The 22463-nt window shown below is 31.6% G+C and overlaps 1 protein-coding gene across 2 annotated transcripts in view; it reads right to left on the reverse strand.

The window, feature by feature from the left end:
• LOC134687012 (uncharacterized) overlaps positions 1-22463 on the reverse strand; it is a 67982-nt gene that overhangs the window by 39999 nt on the left and 5520 nt on the right. The window contains exons 1-10 of one of the 2 annotated variants that reach the window (XM_063546923.1): positions 21216-21292; positions 13671-13849; positions 13230-13357; positions 7000-7070; positions 6333-6390; positions 5412-5615; positions 4507-4602; positions 2932-3082; positions 1313-1380; positions 910-1110 (exon numbers count right to left, since the gene is read on the reverse strand). In XM_063546923.1, the coding sequence (XP_063402993.1) occupies positions 910-1110; positions 1313-1380; positions 2932-3082; positions 4507-4602; positions 5412-5615; positions 6333-6390; positions 7000-7070; positions 13230-13357; positions 13671-13839 (1146 nt within the window). In that variant the 5' untranslated portion in view covers positions 13840-13849; positions 21216-21292. Of the gene's footprint in view, positions 1-909; positions 1111-1312; positions 1381-2931; positions 3083-4506; positions 4603-5411; positions 5616-6332; positions 6391-6999; positions 7071-13229; positions 13358-13670; positions 13850-21215; positions 21293-22463 lie in introns of those variants that run through there. The other variant, XM_063546922.1, reaches the window with a different exon arrangement.

Raw genomic sequence — 22463 nt, forward strand, 5'->3', positions numbered from 1 at the left:
TCCGTCCTGAAAAACAAACAACATAGTAACATACACATCATAATACTACTTCCATCCTGAAAAACATACAACATAGTGACATACACATCATAATACTACTTCCGTCCTGAAAAACAAACAACATAGTGACATACACATCATAATACTACTTCCATCCTGAAAACATACAACATTGTGACATACACATCATAATACTACTTCCATCCTGAAAAACATACAACATAGTGACATACACATCATAATACTACTTCCATCCTGAAAAACATACAACATAGTGACATACACATCATAATACTACTTCCGTCCTGAAAAAACAAACAACATAGTGACATACACATCATAATACTACTTCCGTCCTGAAAAACATACAACATAGTGACATACACATCATAATACTACTTCCGTCCTGAAAAACAAACAACATAGTGACATACACATCATAATACTACTTCCGTCCTGAAAAACAAACAACATAGTGACATACACATCATAATACTACTTCCGTCCTGAAAAACAAACAACATAGTGACATACACATCATAATACTACTTCCGTCCTGAAAACATACAACATTGTGACATACACATCATAATACTTCTTCCGTCCTGAAAAACATACAACATTGTGACATACACATCATAATACTACTTCCATCCTGAAAAACAAACAACATAGTGACATACACATCATAATACTACTTCTGTCCTGAAAAAAACATACATGTTTTTTTGTTGTTCAATCATTGATGAAGGTGAAATAATAATTTGCCTTTACCAGCCAGTATTGTTCAATTTTGTTAAATCAAGCTAAGAAACTTGCAAGTAAATAATATGACCTCATTGAATCCAAGACTTTAACTCTATAGAAGATACACCATAGTCTTGTCAGATATTAATTATGAAGGCTTACCATTTCTTGATTTGTTGATAACCCAATGGCAGCCCATGAATTGAAAGAAGTACCCGTCTTTACTTTGGTTTGTATATCATATGTTATAGTTTGTGAATCATGAGTCCAGCTGATGATGTAATCACATTCTGTGTCTGTGCAATTCATAAAGCAGCCCTTGGCTTTACCACACCATGGATCTGGTTTAATGAAATCCCTGACCTGAAAAATACATCATTGTTTACAGATATATGTCTATCAATTGACTTTTCACAAGAAGTCCATATTTCTAGCAGTAACTGATGTCATTTGGGCATCATATGTTTTAATTATTATTTCATATACTTAATATCAAAATACAAATTTGATCCAATGGTTGAAGACTTAGACTGACCTCAAAAATAAATTAAACTTTACAATTTACCTCAAATGGTCCAATAAATTCAACTGTAGTGTTGCTTGCTGTTCTAAAATCATGGTGAACTGGAATACCTAGAATTAAAAAATGGTAGCTTGAATAATTTGATATTGTTAAAAACATGCAACAAGTTTAATGAAATCCTTAAACTGAAGCCTCCAGTATTTGAATCAACTGGTGAAATATAATTGTTCCATTAAACTTGTTAAAGTTTCAACAAAATAAAAAATTATGTTTATTAATCAGTATTATTATCTATTATTTCTATTTTGTCCATTTTTCTTTTGATCTTTTTTTGTGTTAATTTTCATATCATGCTTCTCGCTTGAGATGGAAACATTATCGCTAGAAACTAAGGAGGCCATGTATTGTTGCTAACGAAATTGACATGAAATTGACAATGTCCTCATAGGTAAAATAGAGATAAACAGATTATCATTGGTCATCTCAACTTGATTGCTTTTCTCACTTTCGCTGTACCAGCTCAAGCGAAAAAATCAATCTCGTATAAAATTGGATATTATTATAGCAGTTTGACAAACACTCATTTCCATCATTAAGAAGCTTTATATTTTGTTATCAATAAAATGTAATTAAAATGTTTCACTGATTTTACAGAGTTATCTCCCTGTAGTGTTATGTATCACCTTAGGACAAATTTTAGAAGGTTTTTTTGCTGATTTTTTGTGCTTTCTATTCAAATATTCACCCATATTAAAAGAAATCAATCTGCAAGATCTCAGATAATAAAAGAGATAAATGCAATATATTTTTTGATTTTCAGTTGTAGTTCAATAAGCCAAGGTTGTAGCAAAATCTGCCACATAGTCCATTTACCTTGACCTTAACATGAAAGTTTTCAGACACCAAACCATGCCAAGGATGTACATACAAATGTAACTATATAACAGGATTAGAATCTTCTGGAAATGAATATAGGCTGTAAATGTTGTGTTCACACTGGAATCTTTTACCAACATGCATCTTGTTATTTTTTTTCTTCATATCTATTGAAATCTGTACAATTGATAGTTTAAAATATTGGTATCTTATCCAATCCTCCATAACATTAGGAATGCTATTTATATATACAGGAGTTAGTGCTTGTTTCAATAATATTCATTAAATAATAATGGGGTTTTATTTAACATTGAGCACATTCTAGCTGATTTTGGGGTTTTATCTAACATTGAGCACATTCTAGCTGATTTGGGGGTTTTATCTAACATTGAGCACATTCTAGCTGATTTGGGGGTTTTATCTAACATTGAGCACATTCTAGCTGATTTGGGGTTTTTATTTAACATTGAGCACATTCTAGCTGATTTGGGGGTTTTATCTAACATTGAGCACATTCTAGCTGATTTTGGGGTTATGTTCATGATGCATTAATTCATTCAAGGGAGGATCCAGATTATAAATATTCATGAAAATTTATATTTACATTTTCTTTCTACACATAAAATTTGCCAAAACTAAATAATTTGGTTTTCAGTATTATGTTACTGTTATACAAACACAGTGGAAAACCTTTTTTTAATACCCGACGTGAGTTACTGAATAATCTTTACATTTATTAACTGTGCAGACCACCATGTAAACATCTACAGCAGAGTTATACATACCATTACTGACATTTCCATGAGCAAACAGTAGGTACCAATTTTTCCTGAGATCAAATATCATGTCATCTGTGGATACAATGTTTCTCTTTATTTCACACTGAAAGATATCTCCATTTGTTTCTCCAGACACATACTGAAGCATTCCTTTTGTCTACAAGTGTAGCATATAGATAGATATAAGAAGATATGGCATGATTGCCAAAGAGTCAACTATCCCCAAATTCAAATGAAGTGGACATAAGGATGATTATTTTGTAATATTTGCAAAAAGTATCAGTTTAGTTCTGCCTTTAACAGGGTTCTCGCTAAGGATTTTTTCCAGGGACTCGTCATATTTGGCCATGGTGAGTCCAACAGCAAAAAGAAGATAATTTATTGCAATATAATAATGTAGTATTTAAGTCTCCATGGCCTACCACAGCAATGAAATAACATTAAATTCAGATTTCTTTTAAACTAAAGCTATAAAATGATGATATTTGTGCTAACTGTGTTCAGTTTATACAAAATATTTCAATCTTGATGCATCTGTGGACTCACCAGTTTTGGAAATGATGAGTCCAGACAGATTTTGATGAGTCCAAGACTCATGGACTCACCTAAGTGAGAACCCTGCTTTAAATGTTATTATTTTGCATCCAATATTGAAAGAAAGCCTGAAATAATGTACTTCATTGCTAGGGACCTGATAAAACTATTGTCCAGATAAGATATTACATGTTAAGTATGGTTACGTCTATGATCAATTGTTACTTATATTTATGACACTATCTCATTTTTTGTCTACATTGTATTCCTTCCTATAATTCTTTTATTCTTATAAATCATGTTGAACCAGATAAGGAAACTTTAATGATTGCTACAGAACCTTTCCATAAAGTAAACTTTGAACAACAACAAAACAGAAACTGCATTGTCAGAAACGTAAAGTATTAAATCTATAAAAATCAGGGGAGATTACAACAATAGATATTTTACCAAAGTTTCATAAAAAAACTGGAAAAACAATCTTTTAGTACAGAAAAAAATCCCATAAATCGAAAACTTATCGTCTACAATTCATAAAAATCAAAAGCAAACGCATGTCAATAGAAATAAACAAATCACAAAAGATTTTTGCTAATTGCTGAAATTGTTTTTGAGTTATTGTTCAAAATCATCCCTTTTTTTTAATAAAAACAAAAAAACTCAGAGACAAGAAATTCAAAATTTATAAAAAAAAAACAAAAACAAGCTCAATATAAATAATTCACCAAAGTTTCATGCATATTGGATAAAGGTTTTATTGAGTTAATGTCGAACATGTTGACGATGGATGGACGGTCAATGGTATACCATAATACGTCCCGTAAATAGGCATATAATGATGGTATAGAAGATTAATAAAGTATAACTTTTCATACAACTTTTATTTAAATCTGTTGAGGTCATTGTAAATCATCTTACAAAATAGAAGTGCTGCAGGATGGACAGACAGACAAATAGAGATATAGCTATTGTCAACTGGGGCATTTTAAAATAAACATTGGCAATTTTTCCTCTCAAAAAGTAAAACATTACTGAAAAAGCTCATACATCACTTATTTTTGAGTATTTATGACCGTTTGTGTATCCTAATTCAGCTGACATCTTCCCATTTGTATTCAAGCACATTATTATACTGGACCCAGGCTGAAAACAAAAGCACATTATTATACTGGATACAGGCTGAAAATGAAAGCAAATAGAGTCTCAATGAGTTAAGTGGGCAATCATACCACATCTTCTTTTTTATATGTAATCATTAAAAAAAAACCATACACACAATTATATATTTTAAATTTACATCTCTACAACGCTGAAAGTGTTATAAAGATGATAAGAATCCTGAAGCTGGTGATTAACAATGTATGGAATATATCAAACTTATGTGTTAAGTACCCTACTAGAGATATTTCATAAAATTGCCATACTTCTTGTCAAAATGCCAGATATTGATTGGTTAATACAAGGGAGATAATTTATTCTATTCCATGACAACTACTCTATTACCCTTCATGGAGACGCTGAAGTGTGTGCTTTAAAAAATACAGATGATTGGCATGGTATGTACAAGACATCATAGTTTGTTACTTTGAAATTTGAAAGACAGTAATAACAGAACTTTTAGCAACATAAATCAAATAACATATTTAGATAGGGTAACAGAGCAGATTGTCACCCTTGAAAAGGCATTAATTGTGAACCTTGGTTTAATCTCAGTTAACAGTGCTTTCTCATGGGGAATCTGCTCTATCACCCTCTTAGCTATGAGTGATTTATATATGTGTGTAATTCAATGATATTTTGTACACAACATATACATTGTCTAACATTATCATTAACCAAATTAGTACTGATACTTATGTTCCATTCAGTTAAAGTTTTACTCTACATTAAAAATAGCAAGTTATAAAATAAAATGTTGAAACAATATAAATACTCAAGAACAATCTTCTCACCATTGACTGATTTGTTGACAGACCAAGTGCTGCATATGAATTGCTAATTGTTCCTGGTGTGACCTTGGTTTGTATTTTGATGGTTACTGTTTCATTGTCTTGTTGTAACCAGCCGACAATGTAGTCACAATCATCTGCTGAACAGTTGGATAAACATCGAATTGTTTTTCCACATGAAGGATTGGGTGGAAGTACAGCTTGAGACTATAAAAGATAAATAGAGATAAATAAAATATGATCTCCATAAAGCATTTAAGGCAATCCTACACATCTTTACACTACTATTTATTGGGCTACTGTAAATTCAGAAATTATTGCGTGCATTTATTATCGCGATTTTGTAATTCTAGACTTAAGTGCAATTTTATTTTTTACTATTTTGAGAAAAATCCTGTTTAATTCATATAAAGTATTTCAAAATGAGAGTTTAAATTATTGCGTTTACAACTCTGTCGCATTTTTCGCAATAATAAAAACCTCGCAATAATTTGTGAATTTACAGTATATCAAGTGACCCATTGGACAAGTTTAAGTTGCTTTTTGAGAACTAGTATTTGGAGTTGATGGCAGATTGTAGCTATATTCTGTTTGATTTATTCACAAAACAGACATAAGACACCATCCTGATGTTTAAGCTCATAAATTTAAGTCCAGTAAATGTATATCAACTAAGAATATAGGAAAAGTTCGTTAAAAATCATGTAATATTTGTTCAAATGTAGTGTGCATGTTTTGGTTTAAATCTTGATTGACCAGACTCAACGCAACAACTTACAAATGGGCAGGTCTGCTTTTATTTTGTTATACCATTTTTCTTAATTTGGCATTTTCATTTTCTACTTGTATATATTTGTATATGCATGCCTGTCAAGCACTTTGAATTTGAAAGTTTCCCCGACTTTATTTTATCCTAAGTATTACCTGGAATACAGTGTTGATGTCAGACCAATAAGTTGTAGAATTATACCACACAGATGCCCTGTAAATAAAACAAATATTGTACACCAAACTTATTTTATGAATATCTTTTTAGTATTAAGCTTTTTTTCTACAATTGTATGGCATTATTTTTCACGATTTTCTTATAATTGGTTTTATTCAAACGTTTGTTGCATGATTGTGTACACTACCAACCAAAAATAAATGGTCTCAGAATTTTGAAGGTGTCATGCATGATAAAACATGGTAAAATGAACAAATGATATCTATTCTATGTCGGGGGTAAAAATAATAACTTTAAGATGACCCAATGACTTCAACATATTATTGTCCTCAATTCTAAAACTGATCTAAACATGTTAAAGTGATAAACATTGGGTATAAGGATATGCATAACTTTTATCATTAACATGCTAAAGTGATAAACATTGGGTATAAGGATATGAATAACTTTTATCATTAACATGCTAAAGTGATAAACATTGGGTATAAGGATATGAACAACTTTTATCATTAACATTTCAGGTACAAATAACAAATGAATCACAGATGAAATAAAAAAGTAAACAACAGTTTCTCTTTCAAAGAGTACACTAAATGATGAATACATTTTAGAAAAAAAAGGTTTATTAAGATAGAGGAGACTTACGTAAATTTGATATCTTCCTTCATTTCATCTTGTGTTGTCCAATGAAGAGTTCTTTTGTATTCTGCTTTTCCCTAAGAATAAGAGAACAAATCTAAAGAAATGTGTTACAATATCTCTTGTGGCACATAATTTATCAACAAGTTTATCTATCCAAGGTACAAGAGCAATAACAAAAATAAATAGGGAATATGTCAATGGACTCAGATGATGCCCTCAATTTCATATAACTTTATAAAGGGACATAACTCAAGAATGGTAAAATTTACACTACCAAAATTTGTACTTGATCTTTGTTTTGTGGTTACACGAATTGTGTATAGGTATATAACATTAAGTTGAGTAAAGAACAAAAATAAACCAGATGCTCCGCAGGGCGTAGCTTTATACGACCGCAGAGGTTGAACCCTGAACAGTTGGGGCAAGTATGGACACAACATTCAAGCTGGATTCCGCTCTAAATTTGGATTGTGATTAAATAGTTGACACAGCATAGGTTTCTGACACAGAATGAATGTATTCAAATGAACTTAAAATTTTTATTTTCTCTTAGAACAATTCACTATGCTGTTGAATATTAATCCTCTCAAAAAAATGTTTGAAGAAATTTTCTTTTTATTTATGAAATTTCAAATGAGAAAAATTGAACCCAATTTTTTAATCACATCCCCCTTTCCCTTATTCCAAAACTAATTCCAATTAAAATATTCTAATGGAGTTTGCAACAATTACTACTCATTTAAATACATCATAAAATATTAAGATGTAAAAAAACTGCTTGTTATCACTGAATGGTAAAGATTATTTAAATTTATCAGTTGGTAGTAAAAAGTGAATATACATTGTATATTGTATATAACAAAGATTTAAGTTGATTCTGAACAAAGAAAGATAACTCCAATTAAAAAAAATTCTTGCAGATATTTCTTGCTTACTTTACTGGACAAAGAAAGATAACTCTTAATTAAAAAAAAATTTGCTATTTCACAATATTGTGAAATTAGATATTTCTTGCCATTGCACAATACTGTGCAATTGAAAAGACTTGCTATTGCACAATACTTAATATAATAATTTTAGATCCTGATATGGACCAACTTGAAAACTGGGCCCATAATCAAAAATCTAAGTACATGTTTAGATTCAGCATATCAAAGAGGCACAAGAATTTGATTTTTGTTAAAATCAAACTTAGTTTAATTTTGGACCCTTTGCACTTTAATTCAGACCAATTTTAAAACTGGACCAAAAATTAAGAATCTACATAAACAGTTAGATTTGGCATATCAAAGAACCCCAATTATTCATTTTTTGATGAAATCAAACAATGTTTAATTTCGGACCCCGATTTGGGCCAACTTGAAAACTGGGCCAATAATCAAAAATCTAAGTACATTTTTAGATTCAGCATATCAAAGAACCCCAAGGTTTCATTTTTTATTAAAATCAAACTAAGTTTAATTTTGGACCCTTTGGACCTTAATGTAGACCAATTTGAAAACGGGACCAAAAATTAAGAATCTACATACACAGTTAGATTCGGCATTTTAAAGAACCCCAATTATTCAATTTTGATGAAATCAAACAAAGTTTAATTTTGGACCCTTTGGGCCCCTTTTTCCTTAACTGTTGGGACCAAAACTCCCAAAATCAATACCAACCTTCCTTTAATAGTCATAAACCTTGTGTTTAAATTTCATAGATTTCTATTTACTTATACTAACGCTATGGTGCTAAAACCAAGAAAAATGCTTATTTGGGTCCCTTTTTGGCCCCTAATTCCTAAACTGTTGGGACCGAAACTCCCAAAATCAATACCAACCTTCCTTTTGTGGTCATAAACATTGTGTTTAAATTTCATTGATTTCTATTTACTTTAACTAAAGTTATTGTGCGAAAACCAAGAATAATGCTTATTTGGGCCCTTTTTTGGCCCCTAATTCCTAAACTGTTGAAACCAAAACTCCCAAAATCAATCCCAACCTTTCTTTTGTGGTCATAAACCTTGTGTCAAAATTTCATAGATTTCTATTAACTTAAACTAAAGTTATAGTGCGAAAACCAAGAAAATGCTTATTTGGGCCCTTTTTGGCCCCTAATTCCTAAAATATTGGGACCAAAACTCCCAAAATCAATACCAGCCTTCCTTTTATGGTCATTAACCTTGTGTTGAAATTTCATAAGTTTCTATTCACTTTTACTAAAGTTAGAGTGCGAAAACTAAAAGTATTCGGACGACGACGACGACGACGACGACGACGACGACGACGACGACGACGACGACGACGACGACGCCAACGTGATAGCAATATACGACGAAATTTTTTCAAAATTTGCGGTCGTATAAAAATTCTGCAATTTTTCTATTTGTAAAGGGCTGCCGCATAACTCTATAACGGTAAAACTTACACAACCAAAATCCAATCTTGATTTGTGTTTGTGGTTATAAGCATTCAATAAATCTGATATATAAGATTCAAAACATTTGGTTTAGGCAAACTTAAGTTAGAGAAAGGAATCGAAAAGTTCAGCAAGTTTTCAATTTGTAAAGGGACATTACTCTAGAAAACTAAAGTTACTCCATCCAAATTTCAGCTTGATCAGTGTTTTGTGGTAATAAATATTGTGTATAAATGTAAGTTTGATAACATTTTGTTGAGGCAAACTTAAATTAGAGAACAAAAAGAAATTTATGATAAAAGTTTCATAAAAATCTGGCAAGAATGTCACATGTGAAAGAGCTAACAAGACTGGACAGACGGATGGACGCCCTATTTCTGTGTCACCAAATATCGGTAATGAATTTCACTTCTCCCTTTTATCTAAAAAAAGCAGAAGTCACTTCTCCCTCTACAATATCCTCATCATGTCCTAGATCAGTCCCATTATTTTGTAGGATTTAAACAAGACTTCTCTATATTGCCAAAACTTGAATTTGCATTTCAGTCTAAAATGCAAAATATTAATAATTTCTGAATTTACAGTACCCAATAATGGGGAGTTCCTAAATACAAAGGTTAGAACCCACAAAATTTAAAGAATTTAAAAGACCCATTGAAAGTGGTTAAAAGATTTGTATTTATTTTCAATTGAAGATTTCTTGCTATTGCACCTTTCTGACAGTGTGTTATTGACCGATTCCGGTTGCTTTAAAAAAAGTTATTTCATATCGGTTGAGAATAAGATTATCTTATTGGATAAAAAGGGGTCATATGACATTCATTAATCTTCAGTAATAAATTCCATCGGTCATTAACAGATCAATACGGACCAGAAAACCAGTCATTAATGAACTTTTACATGATATGGACCAGTGGGGCGTGGTTTACCTCTCATAATGACCGTTGGGGCGTGGTTTCCGTTTGATAATGACTGTTGGGGCGTGGTTTCTCTGTTAATGACCGGTTGGGCATGGTTTCTCTGTTTAGAAAGATGTACCTTTTATAAAACATGTTCCTGTTTTAAATATTACATTTAAGTTGTTGAATTGTTTATTACATTTTTTCGTTAATTGTGAAATAAAAGAGAACTTAATTAAGAATTTATATACTGAACAGTTGCACTAAAATAAATGGCAATATTACTACGACTGGTCTTCACTCTTTGCTATAGAAATCGTACAACTACTTAAGTTCGCTTTAGGCGTTTTGAATTTATGAGAATTTTCCAAAACATGGTTTCTCAATGAAATAAACATAATAGTTCTTGAAAAACTGGTCATTATCGTGATACATAGACTGCCCGTAGGACAGTGGTATTGACTGCTACAGCGATAATGACCTCGCCTTCGGCTCAGTTATTATCACTATCTTAGTCAATACCACTGTCCTGTGGGCAGTCCATATATCACAATAATGACCAGTTTTTCAAGCACTATTATATAATTAGTATTTGGTACCAGAATGATAATTTAATATGCCAGCCCCGGACACTCAGATCAAAAATAATTATTAAGTCAAACAAGTACAAAGTTGAAGAGCATGGAGGATCCAAAATTTCAAAACGTTGTGCCAAATACACTCAGTAAATCTCAGGTAATCCAGCCATTTTAAAAGGGGGGAAGGGGGGGGGGGGGGGTAAATGCATTGATCGTCAAAAAAAAAAGAGGGGTTCCAACCACCAGAACGGCAGAACCCCCCCCCCCCTGGATCAGCACCTTTAATCTATCCCTAGGACAAGAAAATCCTTAGTTTTTCGAAAAATTCAAAGTTATGTAAAAAGGTAAACCATGTAAGAATTTTCTCACCCTGTTTGGTGTGTATCAGGATTTATAGCTTATATATAAAACATAAATAATTAATTGGGGGGATAAGGGAAAAAGCCAAAAATTAAAGTCTCTGATTTTACTAACCAAATATGATCCATAGATGAGTTAACTTAAATTCAGGTTTTATATGGAACATTCTTCGTCCAGTTAAAGCAAAAACTACCAGCAAACGAGCAAACCACATTAATAGCGGATTTGCAAAATCACTTTGGGCGGGCAAATTAAGACCGGGGAATGGAACGACGATTGCACTGTTATATTTTTTATATCTGAAATATTAAAGACTTGCTAGATCTTGCTACACAGTAACGTTACACACCCTTGAAATATCTTAGAACTTTCTTCAGTCTTAGATGATCTTATGGTGAAATTAACAAAAAAAATCCATAATCTAAAATTGAAACTATAAGTCGGAATAGCATGAGTTAAGTAACAAATCATAGTAAGCTTTAAAAAAGATCTTAAAAATATTGCAGGGACTTTCTATAGCCAGAGACATATATACACATGTGTATATATGTCTCTGCTATAGCTTACTAATACTAGTATAGAAAGTCCATGACTATTGATAGGACTGAGCTGATAGGTGATCATAGGTTACACAGTGATAGGTTTATGTGGAGCTGGAGCTCCATTTCGATTTTTTTTAAATATATATTTTGTATTTTAGAAAATATCTTAAAAAGTTTATATGATATCTTGTCACGATACTTTTGAAAAAAACTTTTAAAGATTTCATATCATAGTTACTTTACACGTAGGCTATATATATATATAAAACAAAGAATTTGTTTGAAATTAATCTTTGATAATATATAATATATCCCTTAAACATTGTAGCAATTATAGGCATACAGCAATGAGAAAAACCAATTACGTTTAAACGGCTCGGGTGGGGTTCATTTCCTATATACATGTATAATGGTAATGAACGGCGCCGCTAAAAAAGGGCACTTTTTCAAGCTTTAGAATATTTGAAAAGGTCGGAAAAAACTATAAAAAAATATATGATAAGGTCAATAAAGCTCCCATGACTCCATCTGTTATCTTTACAAGGATGTATCTGGATGTGTTTTTTCAACCGCATTTTTTCTCTTTTGACAAAAGGTTGCCAACTTAGTATTCCACTCTTCGATTACAACCCACACGAAACCAAAACAATATGAGGAAAGGTTACATTTACCTTTACGGGAAAGATATGTATTTTTTAATCTAAATTATATGAAAAATGTGGGGTAACAGAACTCCAGCGGCAACCCTATCAATTAAGAATCGTACTAGTAGCCCCCCTCCTCCGAGTTAAACGGCAACAAAAGATCCAGACATAGAAACAACTGACAGACATACTTCAACGAGGCAATTTACGAAAACAGTAACGTGACAGACATGAACCGATTAACAAGCACGTCTCAACACTTATGAAGTCTGTTCCTGTATAAAATATGTGATCACATATAACATTATGGTGAGCATACTCAAACTATAAATTCTTACATTAGTATAAACCCTAAATTGATAATATGTTATACATGTTATACTGATACGTATAGTTTTGGGATTTGAAAGAGGTGATGAAGTCAATTTTAGGCAGATAAAACTGAAACTTTGGAGGTTGGGTGCAGTATGTATTTAGCCGAAAGAATGATAAATTAGAAATCACTAGTTTTCCCATTGCAACTATACAGTATCCTATATATTGAACCTGTACTCGGTAAAATATCTTTCTACTGATAAAGTAGGTGACACACATTGATGACATATTCATTTATTGATGTCACTGCATGTTAAACAAATCTATTTTAAGACCAGTTGCTGTACATTAATTGAGTTTTGAGTTTTTCTGTAGACGCGTTTTTTCTTCTATTTTTTTTTTTAATTCATTTTTTGAAGTTTTCTTTAAAATCGATTATAATCTATCTTTTTCATAACTTTGTTATTGAACAGTGAAATGTCATGATATACTTACCTCTTTGCAATTTTTATGCAGCGCTCCACTATCACCAACAAAAGTAAAGTGGGAATGTAAATTAGACATCGAACTGGATTGTATAGTAAACCATTTAAAGGGAAGATCTGTCAGTGAATGTATCGTCACTGAAACAAAATATTATCATAAATTTTATATTCGCTATTTGTCTGCTTAAGTTCACTGATTGTATCACAATTACACATTTTGGACTGAAATATTCATTTCAGACTTCTCTTTTCACGTGAAACCGAAATATTTACAAAGAAAAAATGTTATCTCAAAGAAAGTAACAATGATTTGTTTCAAATACATGTAATACAATTTCAATATAATTATTTCTTTTTTATTGTAAATCTTGGAATGTATAACTATAAAAAAATTAAGGCAAGTAAAATAGATCAACTATCTTGTTAAATAAATTGCTGTAGTTGTTCTCACCTAATAAAACATGAGTATTTCCTTTCTCAATTGATAAAACATACGGAGACTTCGATCCCTGAGGTCCAACTTTAGCATGTTCTGTGTTTTCTTTGCATGAAAATTCATGATGGTCATTATAAGGATAACCATGACATAAAGCTATAACAGTAATCAACAGGTACCACATCTTCCCAGATCTAAAATAAAAATACAATACTTATAATATTTTTGCAGATTAAAATCAACCCTATACACGGCTGTCATTTGGGATATCAAGAAAGATGATCGTGAAAGATCTGGTACAGGATTGTGATGGAAATCTTATTGAGAAGACAGTAAATAAATTATATCAATTAAAATGTCTAATTATGACAAATATTGGAATCATAAAACTGACTGTCAAAATGGTTCAGCATTATGACCAGTGTCCAAGAAAATTCAAGACTTAAAAGAACAACGTTTTTTACTTTTTACACAACTATACAAAAGCCAGAGTGCTCATCGACAATTCAGAGAAATGAAAACGCAAACAAACATGATCACTTTAAAAGTTCTTCAAATTTTTAATGCATAAACTACTTTATCTTAAAAATATCGCTCAACATAACTGTTTAAAATAGTTCTTTAAGTCACTTTGACTTAGTTTAAGCAGAAACTTTGCAGATATGGTGATATATGTAGTAAACAATTGATTTTTCGGATTTTAATTCAATTATTTTTTATGCAGTCATATCTTTAATACGAAGATCATTGTAGATTTTTTGACAAAATAAAAGAAAAACATTTTGAAAAATCTACAGGCATTTTCATAAGAAATAGTTGGTTAAATCTGGGTGCCATATACACTTTCATGATAACATACATAATAGTATAATATAAATACGATGGTATACAAAATAAAACAATACTATAAAAAAAAAACATGTGTCCGAATCGCATTGCTGTACCAATCCGCATAAGAAAAGACATAAAAAAATAAAAGCTGGATTCACAAATACCGAACCACACCAAGAATCATAAGATCAAATAGAACATAACAGTACAAACACAAATAGCGGTAAAACTGTAAAGTTGATAAAATTCTACAGAGTCAGTACCTAGAATCTATAACTCAAGACTATCCTGTATTATATGTTAAGTATTCACTTAATAGCTCTTGGTAGCTTCAAATTGAAATTTTAAGAAAATTGACGAGAAGTTCTCCCTAAGAGACTGACTCATTAATGTATTGTCCAGTCACTGGTATATAACGTTTTACAAACTCTGAGTAGCAGCTGCAATCTAAATGAAGATCGTATTAGTTGAGAAATATATACTTGGCACTCACACCACATCTTCCTATATCTATTTATACACGAATGATATTGGAAATCGCTGCTATGGTGAGGAAAACTAGTAATTTCAAAACTGAAATCATCTAGTTTGTCATAAACTCTGAGGAAATTTCAGGACGGAAAGTACTTTATTAAATGGCAAAATCAAAAGCTCAAACACATCAAACGAATTGATAACCAATATCAAGTGAAATAATCATTGTAGTCAAATACATGTAGATTCGGGGTAAATGTCTAGAAACGAGACAGAAGAAGCTGTAAACGCGATGTTTAATCTTCAGATAATGAGTTTTTATTGGACCAAATCAGAAAAGTTCGTATTGTTGATAGAAAGAACATTTTCAATACACCTGTATGTATAATTAAATGATGTTATCGCTCAGGCTTCTTTGGTCTAACCTTTACAAAAAAGTACAAATTAAGATATTTCCAGGGAAGACCACCTGATCCTTTAAATAACCAAACATTACTTACAATATCTCACTAGATAAAAAATAACCAAACATTAAGGTACAGCATTGGTGCAGATGTGGAAAAATAAAACATTGTATATAGCCTCCCTATGATTTTGAATAACCAAAATGTTAGAAAGCCAAACAAGAATAAAGTTGAAGCGCATTGAAGACCCGAAATTCCCGAAAAGTTTATCGAAATAAGGCTTAAGTAATCTATACCTGGCTAATTATTTCGAATAATTTACACTTTTGCAAACAGTAAATTTATAAAAATGACCATGCAATTGATATTCATGTCAACACGGAAAGGCTGACTGACTAATGGCCTTGTGATACCATCAGAGTCGAAACGTCCACCAGCAGTGGCATCAACCCAGTGGTGTAAACATATACCAAAGGTACCAGGCTTATAGTTTGCTATGCCAAACGCGCGTTTCATCTACATACAACTCATCAGTGACGCTCAGATAAAAAAGTTAGAAAGCCAAACAAGTATCAAATTGAAGAACATTGAAGACCCAAAATTCATAAAACGTTGTGCCAAATACGACTAAGGTTATCTATGTCTGGGATAAGAACACCCGAACAATCTCTCAATATATAAAATGATAAAAACAATATGCACAACATTTTTAAAATAATCACAAAACAGGAAATACATCTCTTAAGATTAAAACTAACCGCAGATAAAGTGCAACATTTCTCGAGACTTAATAAACATAACAAGACTTTTAATATCTTTACTGAATTAAAATAACAAACCAAACTTTTAAAACCTTTACTGAATTGAAATAACGAAACAAGACTTATAAAATCTTTACTGAATTAAAATAACCAAAATGCAGGGATAGATTGACAAAACAGTAAGAACAGTATCTTTTAAGATATAAACAAAAACAAAACACACACATATACATACATTTCTCCATATCATAACAAACCCTGCGAAGATATAACATATATACAGATTTAAAAAAGCCATACATCAGAGACAACATCTTTCCAATTGTAAAATAAGCCAACAGTAGGTAAAACATATTATCAGGGACAATAGTTATCAAAGATAACAGGATTATAAATCATTACACCAGACGGGCGTTTCGTCTACATAAGACTCATCAGTGACGCTCAGATCAAAATAGTTATTAAGGTAGCAATAAACAGTTAGGAAAAAACACTAAAATTTGCCCTTATGAATTTTACCATTCCCTTTTCAATGCTTTCTTGCAATATCAAGCTTACTGTTTGTGTCATATATGGGCATATGTATGTGATCAGAATCTTCCATAGATTTTATTTCCAGTAAATAAAATGATAAAATTTTATTTCATTTTGGTGTATCCATGGCAACAATCTGCATTTATTAGTTATAAAATATTGCAAAAAGGGGGGGGGGGAAGATGTCACATATTTCCCCAAAATTTGTCTAAAGGTAGAATTTCAATTGCTTTAAGTAATACCTTTTCTGAAACTGTGTACATATATCATTCAGCAAATCCAATGAAAATCATATGTCTTTCGTCTCATTTTTTTGTAAAATTGCGTCAAAAACTTCGTGTAGAAAGAGAGGGGATAGGACCATTATCGGTACTCCGGGATCGGGTGTTTGTAAGCTGGGGATTTCGGGATTGACCCTCTCGGGATCCGGGAATTCTTTTTTTCGAATTTCGGGATGTCGGGATTTACTTTATTTAAATTCGGGACCCCGGGATTTCGTATTTTTAAGCCCGGGATTTCGGGATCAGGACCCCTCCTATCCCCCCTCTAGAAAAAGAGTGTTTGTAAACAGTACATAAATTTCTGGACCGATGGCCGGGCTAGCTATGAAAATACGGACTGTCAAACAGAATACAGCCCATAAAACATGTAAAAAATAATCTTGATGCTCTTATAAACCATATTTGAAGGCTAAATAAGCACTCATCTGTCTAAAAATGAATTTTATTGCACAATAATTTTCCTATTTGAAAAATCCACAGGGGCCATAATGCGGCCATAATGCGAAACTAAACTCCTAACTGTGTATTGCTACCTAAGCCAAACAAGTACAAAGTTAAAGATCATTGAGGACCCAAAATTCAAAAAGTTCCTTTCAACATCATATTCAAAATAGCCATTCATCAGGGACAACATCTTTCCAAATTTATAATAACCATACATCAGGGACAACATCTTTCCAAATTTACAATAACCATACATCAGGGACAACATCTTTCCATATTTAAGATAACCACACAGTAGGTACAACATATCTCCAGATATCTAATAACCTTAAAGAAGGAACAACATATCTTTTAAGATATTAAATGACAATTCGTACAATAATTCAACAGAGTAACCTAATAGCAGGTATTACATGACATAAGACAATCACTTAGTTCGGATATGAACTTTTTTTTTTAACAATGAACATAAAAAAAAAGATAATCAAAGGAATGTGTTGTATGACAGATAAACCAAGGAGGTAACATGAATATTGAAATTTCATTTTCAGATATTGATTTAACGTTTAGCTGAGTCATTTGCAGATTTATGAGGTAAGAAACTTCAATCAAAAGAATATAATTTTTACTATATAAAGGTAGTGTTCGATTGATGTATTGTCAATCAAAGGGATTATGAACAAATATCATGTACAGATGTATCATGTAAATAAATTAAATTTAAGACGTGCGTCCGGATTTAAGTTCTCTAACATTTGCTGTTCTTTATTAACCTTCATTAAGAACGCACCAAGCCTTAAATTTGAAAGCATTCGATATATGAATTCCTGGTGTATATCCGGAAAATTTAAGGAAAGTAATAGATGAATCATGATACTGAAAGGACAGTACCGACTATACTGAACCGATGATACCCTCTGCCTCAAATACCCAACTATAGCGGAGATATATCGACCCAGCTTCAGAATTTATAAATATGGTGTATAGATCCCGCGAGTAAAACAGGTGACATGTCAATTTTCATCTAAATTTTCATACCAATCATAGGGATAAGCAATACAGTCGAGTAAACTAAAGAGGATCAAACCCAACCTCCGAAAAAAAACCCAGAAGTATCAGTCTTATAAAAAAACATACCTTAATCTCCAAGGAGTTTGAGTTCATTTGCAGTAAATCAAATAACAATTTGCGATAAAGGTAATTAATTCAAAGTACCATAATATCATAATAGTTTGAATTATATAATCAATTATGCAATGCATGCAATAATACACACATGAATAAATGACAAAAAAATAGCAAAGGTGGCGAATAAAAACCGTCAGTACAAACACTACAATATCTATACATATGATATCAACAATATTTTCAAAGGTGTGGGAGAGTGGGTTATCAGAATTGGCTTTCTCTCTTGAAATCACAAAATGGCGTCTGGCTGCTTTCAAAACGTAATCGTAAATGACCAAGCGGCCCCTCACATGCAATGATGCTATCATGCGCGGTTTCCTGATTGGTCACTCTAATTGTAAATAGTCAATTGCAACTAATATTTACCATGATCATGAGATGACCATGTAGACCTTGACTACATTTGATTACGAACTGCATAATACATGTAATACATAGACCGTGGATATGGAAATTTACCAGTTTCATACAACGATATTGATAAGGATTGTCCCACCGTGAGGATCAGATTAACAAGAGAACTTAAATTTACTGCCAAAAATCCTTTTACTTACAATAAAATAAATTTTCCCACAGTGCTCATTCTGCTTGGATATTAATAAAAGGAGGAAACATTTCGACAGTTTCGTCCCTGATAAATTTAAAGTATGCCTAATCAACTAGATTTAATCTTTGTGGGCAGTACAACTCATACACATTCCAAACTTATTTATTTTCATTTCACATTAATTTACTTAATCGTTTTTTTCTTCCTCTCTCATTAAAATGGGTCTCAATTTACATAAGTTGCAATGACCTTATAAACTTCGAAAACAAACAAAAAAAATACATCAAATACTTGGCTAAACAATCACATATCCATAAAAAAAAAGAATGATATTTCAAATGATAACTCGTAAGGCTATAATTTGAACCATGTTTTTTCCCTTTTCCGAGCAAAACGTTGCTGCATTCCTTCTGATTTTTTTTTATAATGCGATTCCTAAACATACACCTCCTTTTCGTAAGCGCACACAACTTTTGAAAATGATACTTCAAACCAAAATTTTAACATGGATATCTTTTTATTTGAAAAGTGTTGTCCCCAAACATGTTATTTTGTGACCAGTTAGAAATACCAAAAGAATGTTCTGATTTGATCGGTGCGATATCTACCAATAAATATTAATCCGGTGATTCGGTGACTACTGGAATATATACTGAAGTTTATTTTACATAAGACGTCTTTTGGTGTAACTTATTTTAAAAACAACATGCTGTAAGTGACTCGGACCTTTTTTATTTGATACTCTCGTTATATGACATTGAATTTGAGTTCATGGTCTCAGAATAAAAATCGTAGTCTATATTTTAACCTTGACTACTTTGCACTCTGGTGGATAGCTAGTTAATTTCAATATATCCTAAATTTTATAAGTTTAGATCGCTCCTCCATTATTACATAAAGGCAACAGTAGTATTCCGCTGTTCAAAACTCGTAAATCCATGGACAAAAAACAAAATCGGGGTAACAAACTAAAACCGAGGGAAACGCATTAAATATAAGAGGAGAACAACGAAACAATACTGAAATGTAACACACACAGAAACTGACCAAGAATTAGACAAAATCCCACGAGAATAACAAATATAACATCAAAACCAAATACATGAATTTGGGATAGACAAGTACCGTGACACGTCTTAACGCAATGTGAATTTACAATCAAAAATAAGAATAAACAAACGACGCAACGTTAAAATGTAACACACACAGAAACGAACAATAATATAACAATGGCCGTATTCCTGACTTGGTACAGGACATTTTTAAAGGAAAAATGGTAGGTTGAACCTGGTTTTGTGGCATGCCAAACCTCGCACTTTAATGGCAATGTTAAATATAACATTGAAATGACAACATAATACAATAGGCGAAGAAAAAGTAATAACAAGTACCATTAAGCACTAAATGTGAACGTTGTGTTAACAAGAAATGTGTTATCTTATTTTATTTATGTATTCGAAATGACAACGTATCGTTAGTTGATATGAAGGGTTTATTTTTTCGTTGACTCAAATTACTGGATAGTTCTATGTAGCTCAAAACTACAATTTTGAAGGTTTTAGCAAATTGTGTTTGATCATTGATATGTGTTTAGAGTTAATAGAGGAATATAGTCAAAAACAAAATTCTGTTGGATAATTGCAATCTATTACTTTTAAAATACAAAATTTATTCATTTTAGTGTACCCTTCGATGCAAAGTTCTACAAAAACATGTTAATTTTTCAATATTGTTATGAATTGGGTCTTATTCTACAGTAAATTAGTGTCATTATCATTCAGTTCACGTTATCAACACGTTCAGTTGTTGAAATAACTTTATTACAAGAAGATTTTTCTGAATATCGTCCTGATTTAAATTGTGAATGAAACACACACCCTGTACTGTCCACTAATTTATCTTTAACCAAGAAACTTAGTATTTGGTTTCTGAACACTGGATCAAAAAGCGAAAATAATCATTAACTATCACTGAAGGCAAACCGTAGTTTTTTTTAAACATTTACCTGGATACTTCATTAATTCCATGAACAACCCCGCATTATTTCGAAATATATAAGTAGGACAAAATTACTGAAACAATAAATATCAACTTACCTAACACATGAGATACAATCTCCCTTAAATTATCACCGGTCAGGTCTCGTCACGAGACATTATTTGTTTGTTGTTTGTTGTTATCTTTATAAATGAAATTATTGATTGTGATTTCAAACGTGCTAAGCTAGAGTTTAGTAACAGTCGATTATTAATGTTTACACAATGTACTCACTAATTTTTACGTTGACAGGGTTACTAATTTCCATTATCTTAGTTTTCGTAGATAAATTGTCAAATATCTGTATCTAAAACAACTGATAGTTTCAGAGCAAGACGATTCGTCGATATTACTTTTTTGACTTACTTCCTTCATTGAGTTTCTTGATACACCGCTATCACGTCCGGCATTTGGTATATCAAGAAAAATCGTAAATGAATACGTAACGGCGATCAAGAATGTTGTTTGGATCGTGAAAGATCTAGTATAGGATCATGAAGGTAATCTTTTTCGAGAAAAATCATGCTACGTCAGTAAATATATATTTAAGACAAATATCGGTAAATAAAACTGTCTGTCCAGAATAGTTAAACATTATGACCAGCAGTATCCGAAAGAAAAAAATCAAGTCTTAAAGTAAATGTACACTGCTTTTCTAAAACTACAAAAGGCAGATTGCTCATCGAATAAAAATGTAAACGAACATTTTATTTTTAAAAATTTTCATGCTCATACTACTTTTTCTTAAAAATATCGTTCAATATTACTGTTTAAAATAGTTGTTTTAGTTTGGAAAAATGTTATCCATGCTGTATGGTTATTTTATTTAGTTCAATTAGAAACTTTGCTAAAAAGGTAATATTTGTAAAAAGAAAAAGTGAATGATCGTGTACCATATTTTGATGCTCGTAAAAAGGATGGCGAAAGATATATCTGTTCCCGCTTATTCGTTATTGGGATAAAATCCATGAAAACTATCACATCTTACAAATGCTCATTTATATTTGTAATTGGTATAACAAACCTTTAGTTTTGCATGATTTATTCCGCTTCACTTTCTGAATTGGACTATGATGGTTCAATAAAGGCAACAGTAGCATACCGCTGTTCAAAAGTCATAAATCGATTGAAAGAAAATAATTCCGGGTTACTCCCAGGAAAATTCAAAACGGATAAAAAAGCATAAAACTGCATTATATTGCAATTGACAACGATGTGTGAACAGAATACACAGACATTATATCAAAATGTCAAAACTATGGGTTCAATTGTCAACATAGTGTTATAATCTAAAGACAACTGCCAGT

Source organism: Mytilus trossulus, chromosome 10 (assembly GCF_036588685.1).
Source record: "Mytilus trossulus isolate FHL-02 chromosome 10, PNRI_Mtr1.1.1.hap1, whole genome shotgun sequence".
Classification (NCBI taxonomy): domain Eukaryota; kingdom Metazoa; phylum Mollusca; class Bivalvia; order Mytilida; family Mytilidae; genus Mytilus; species Mytilus trossulus.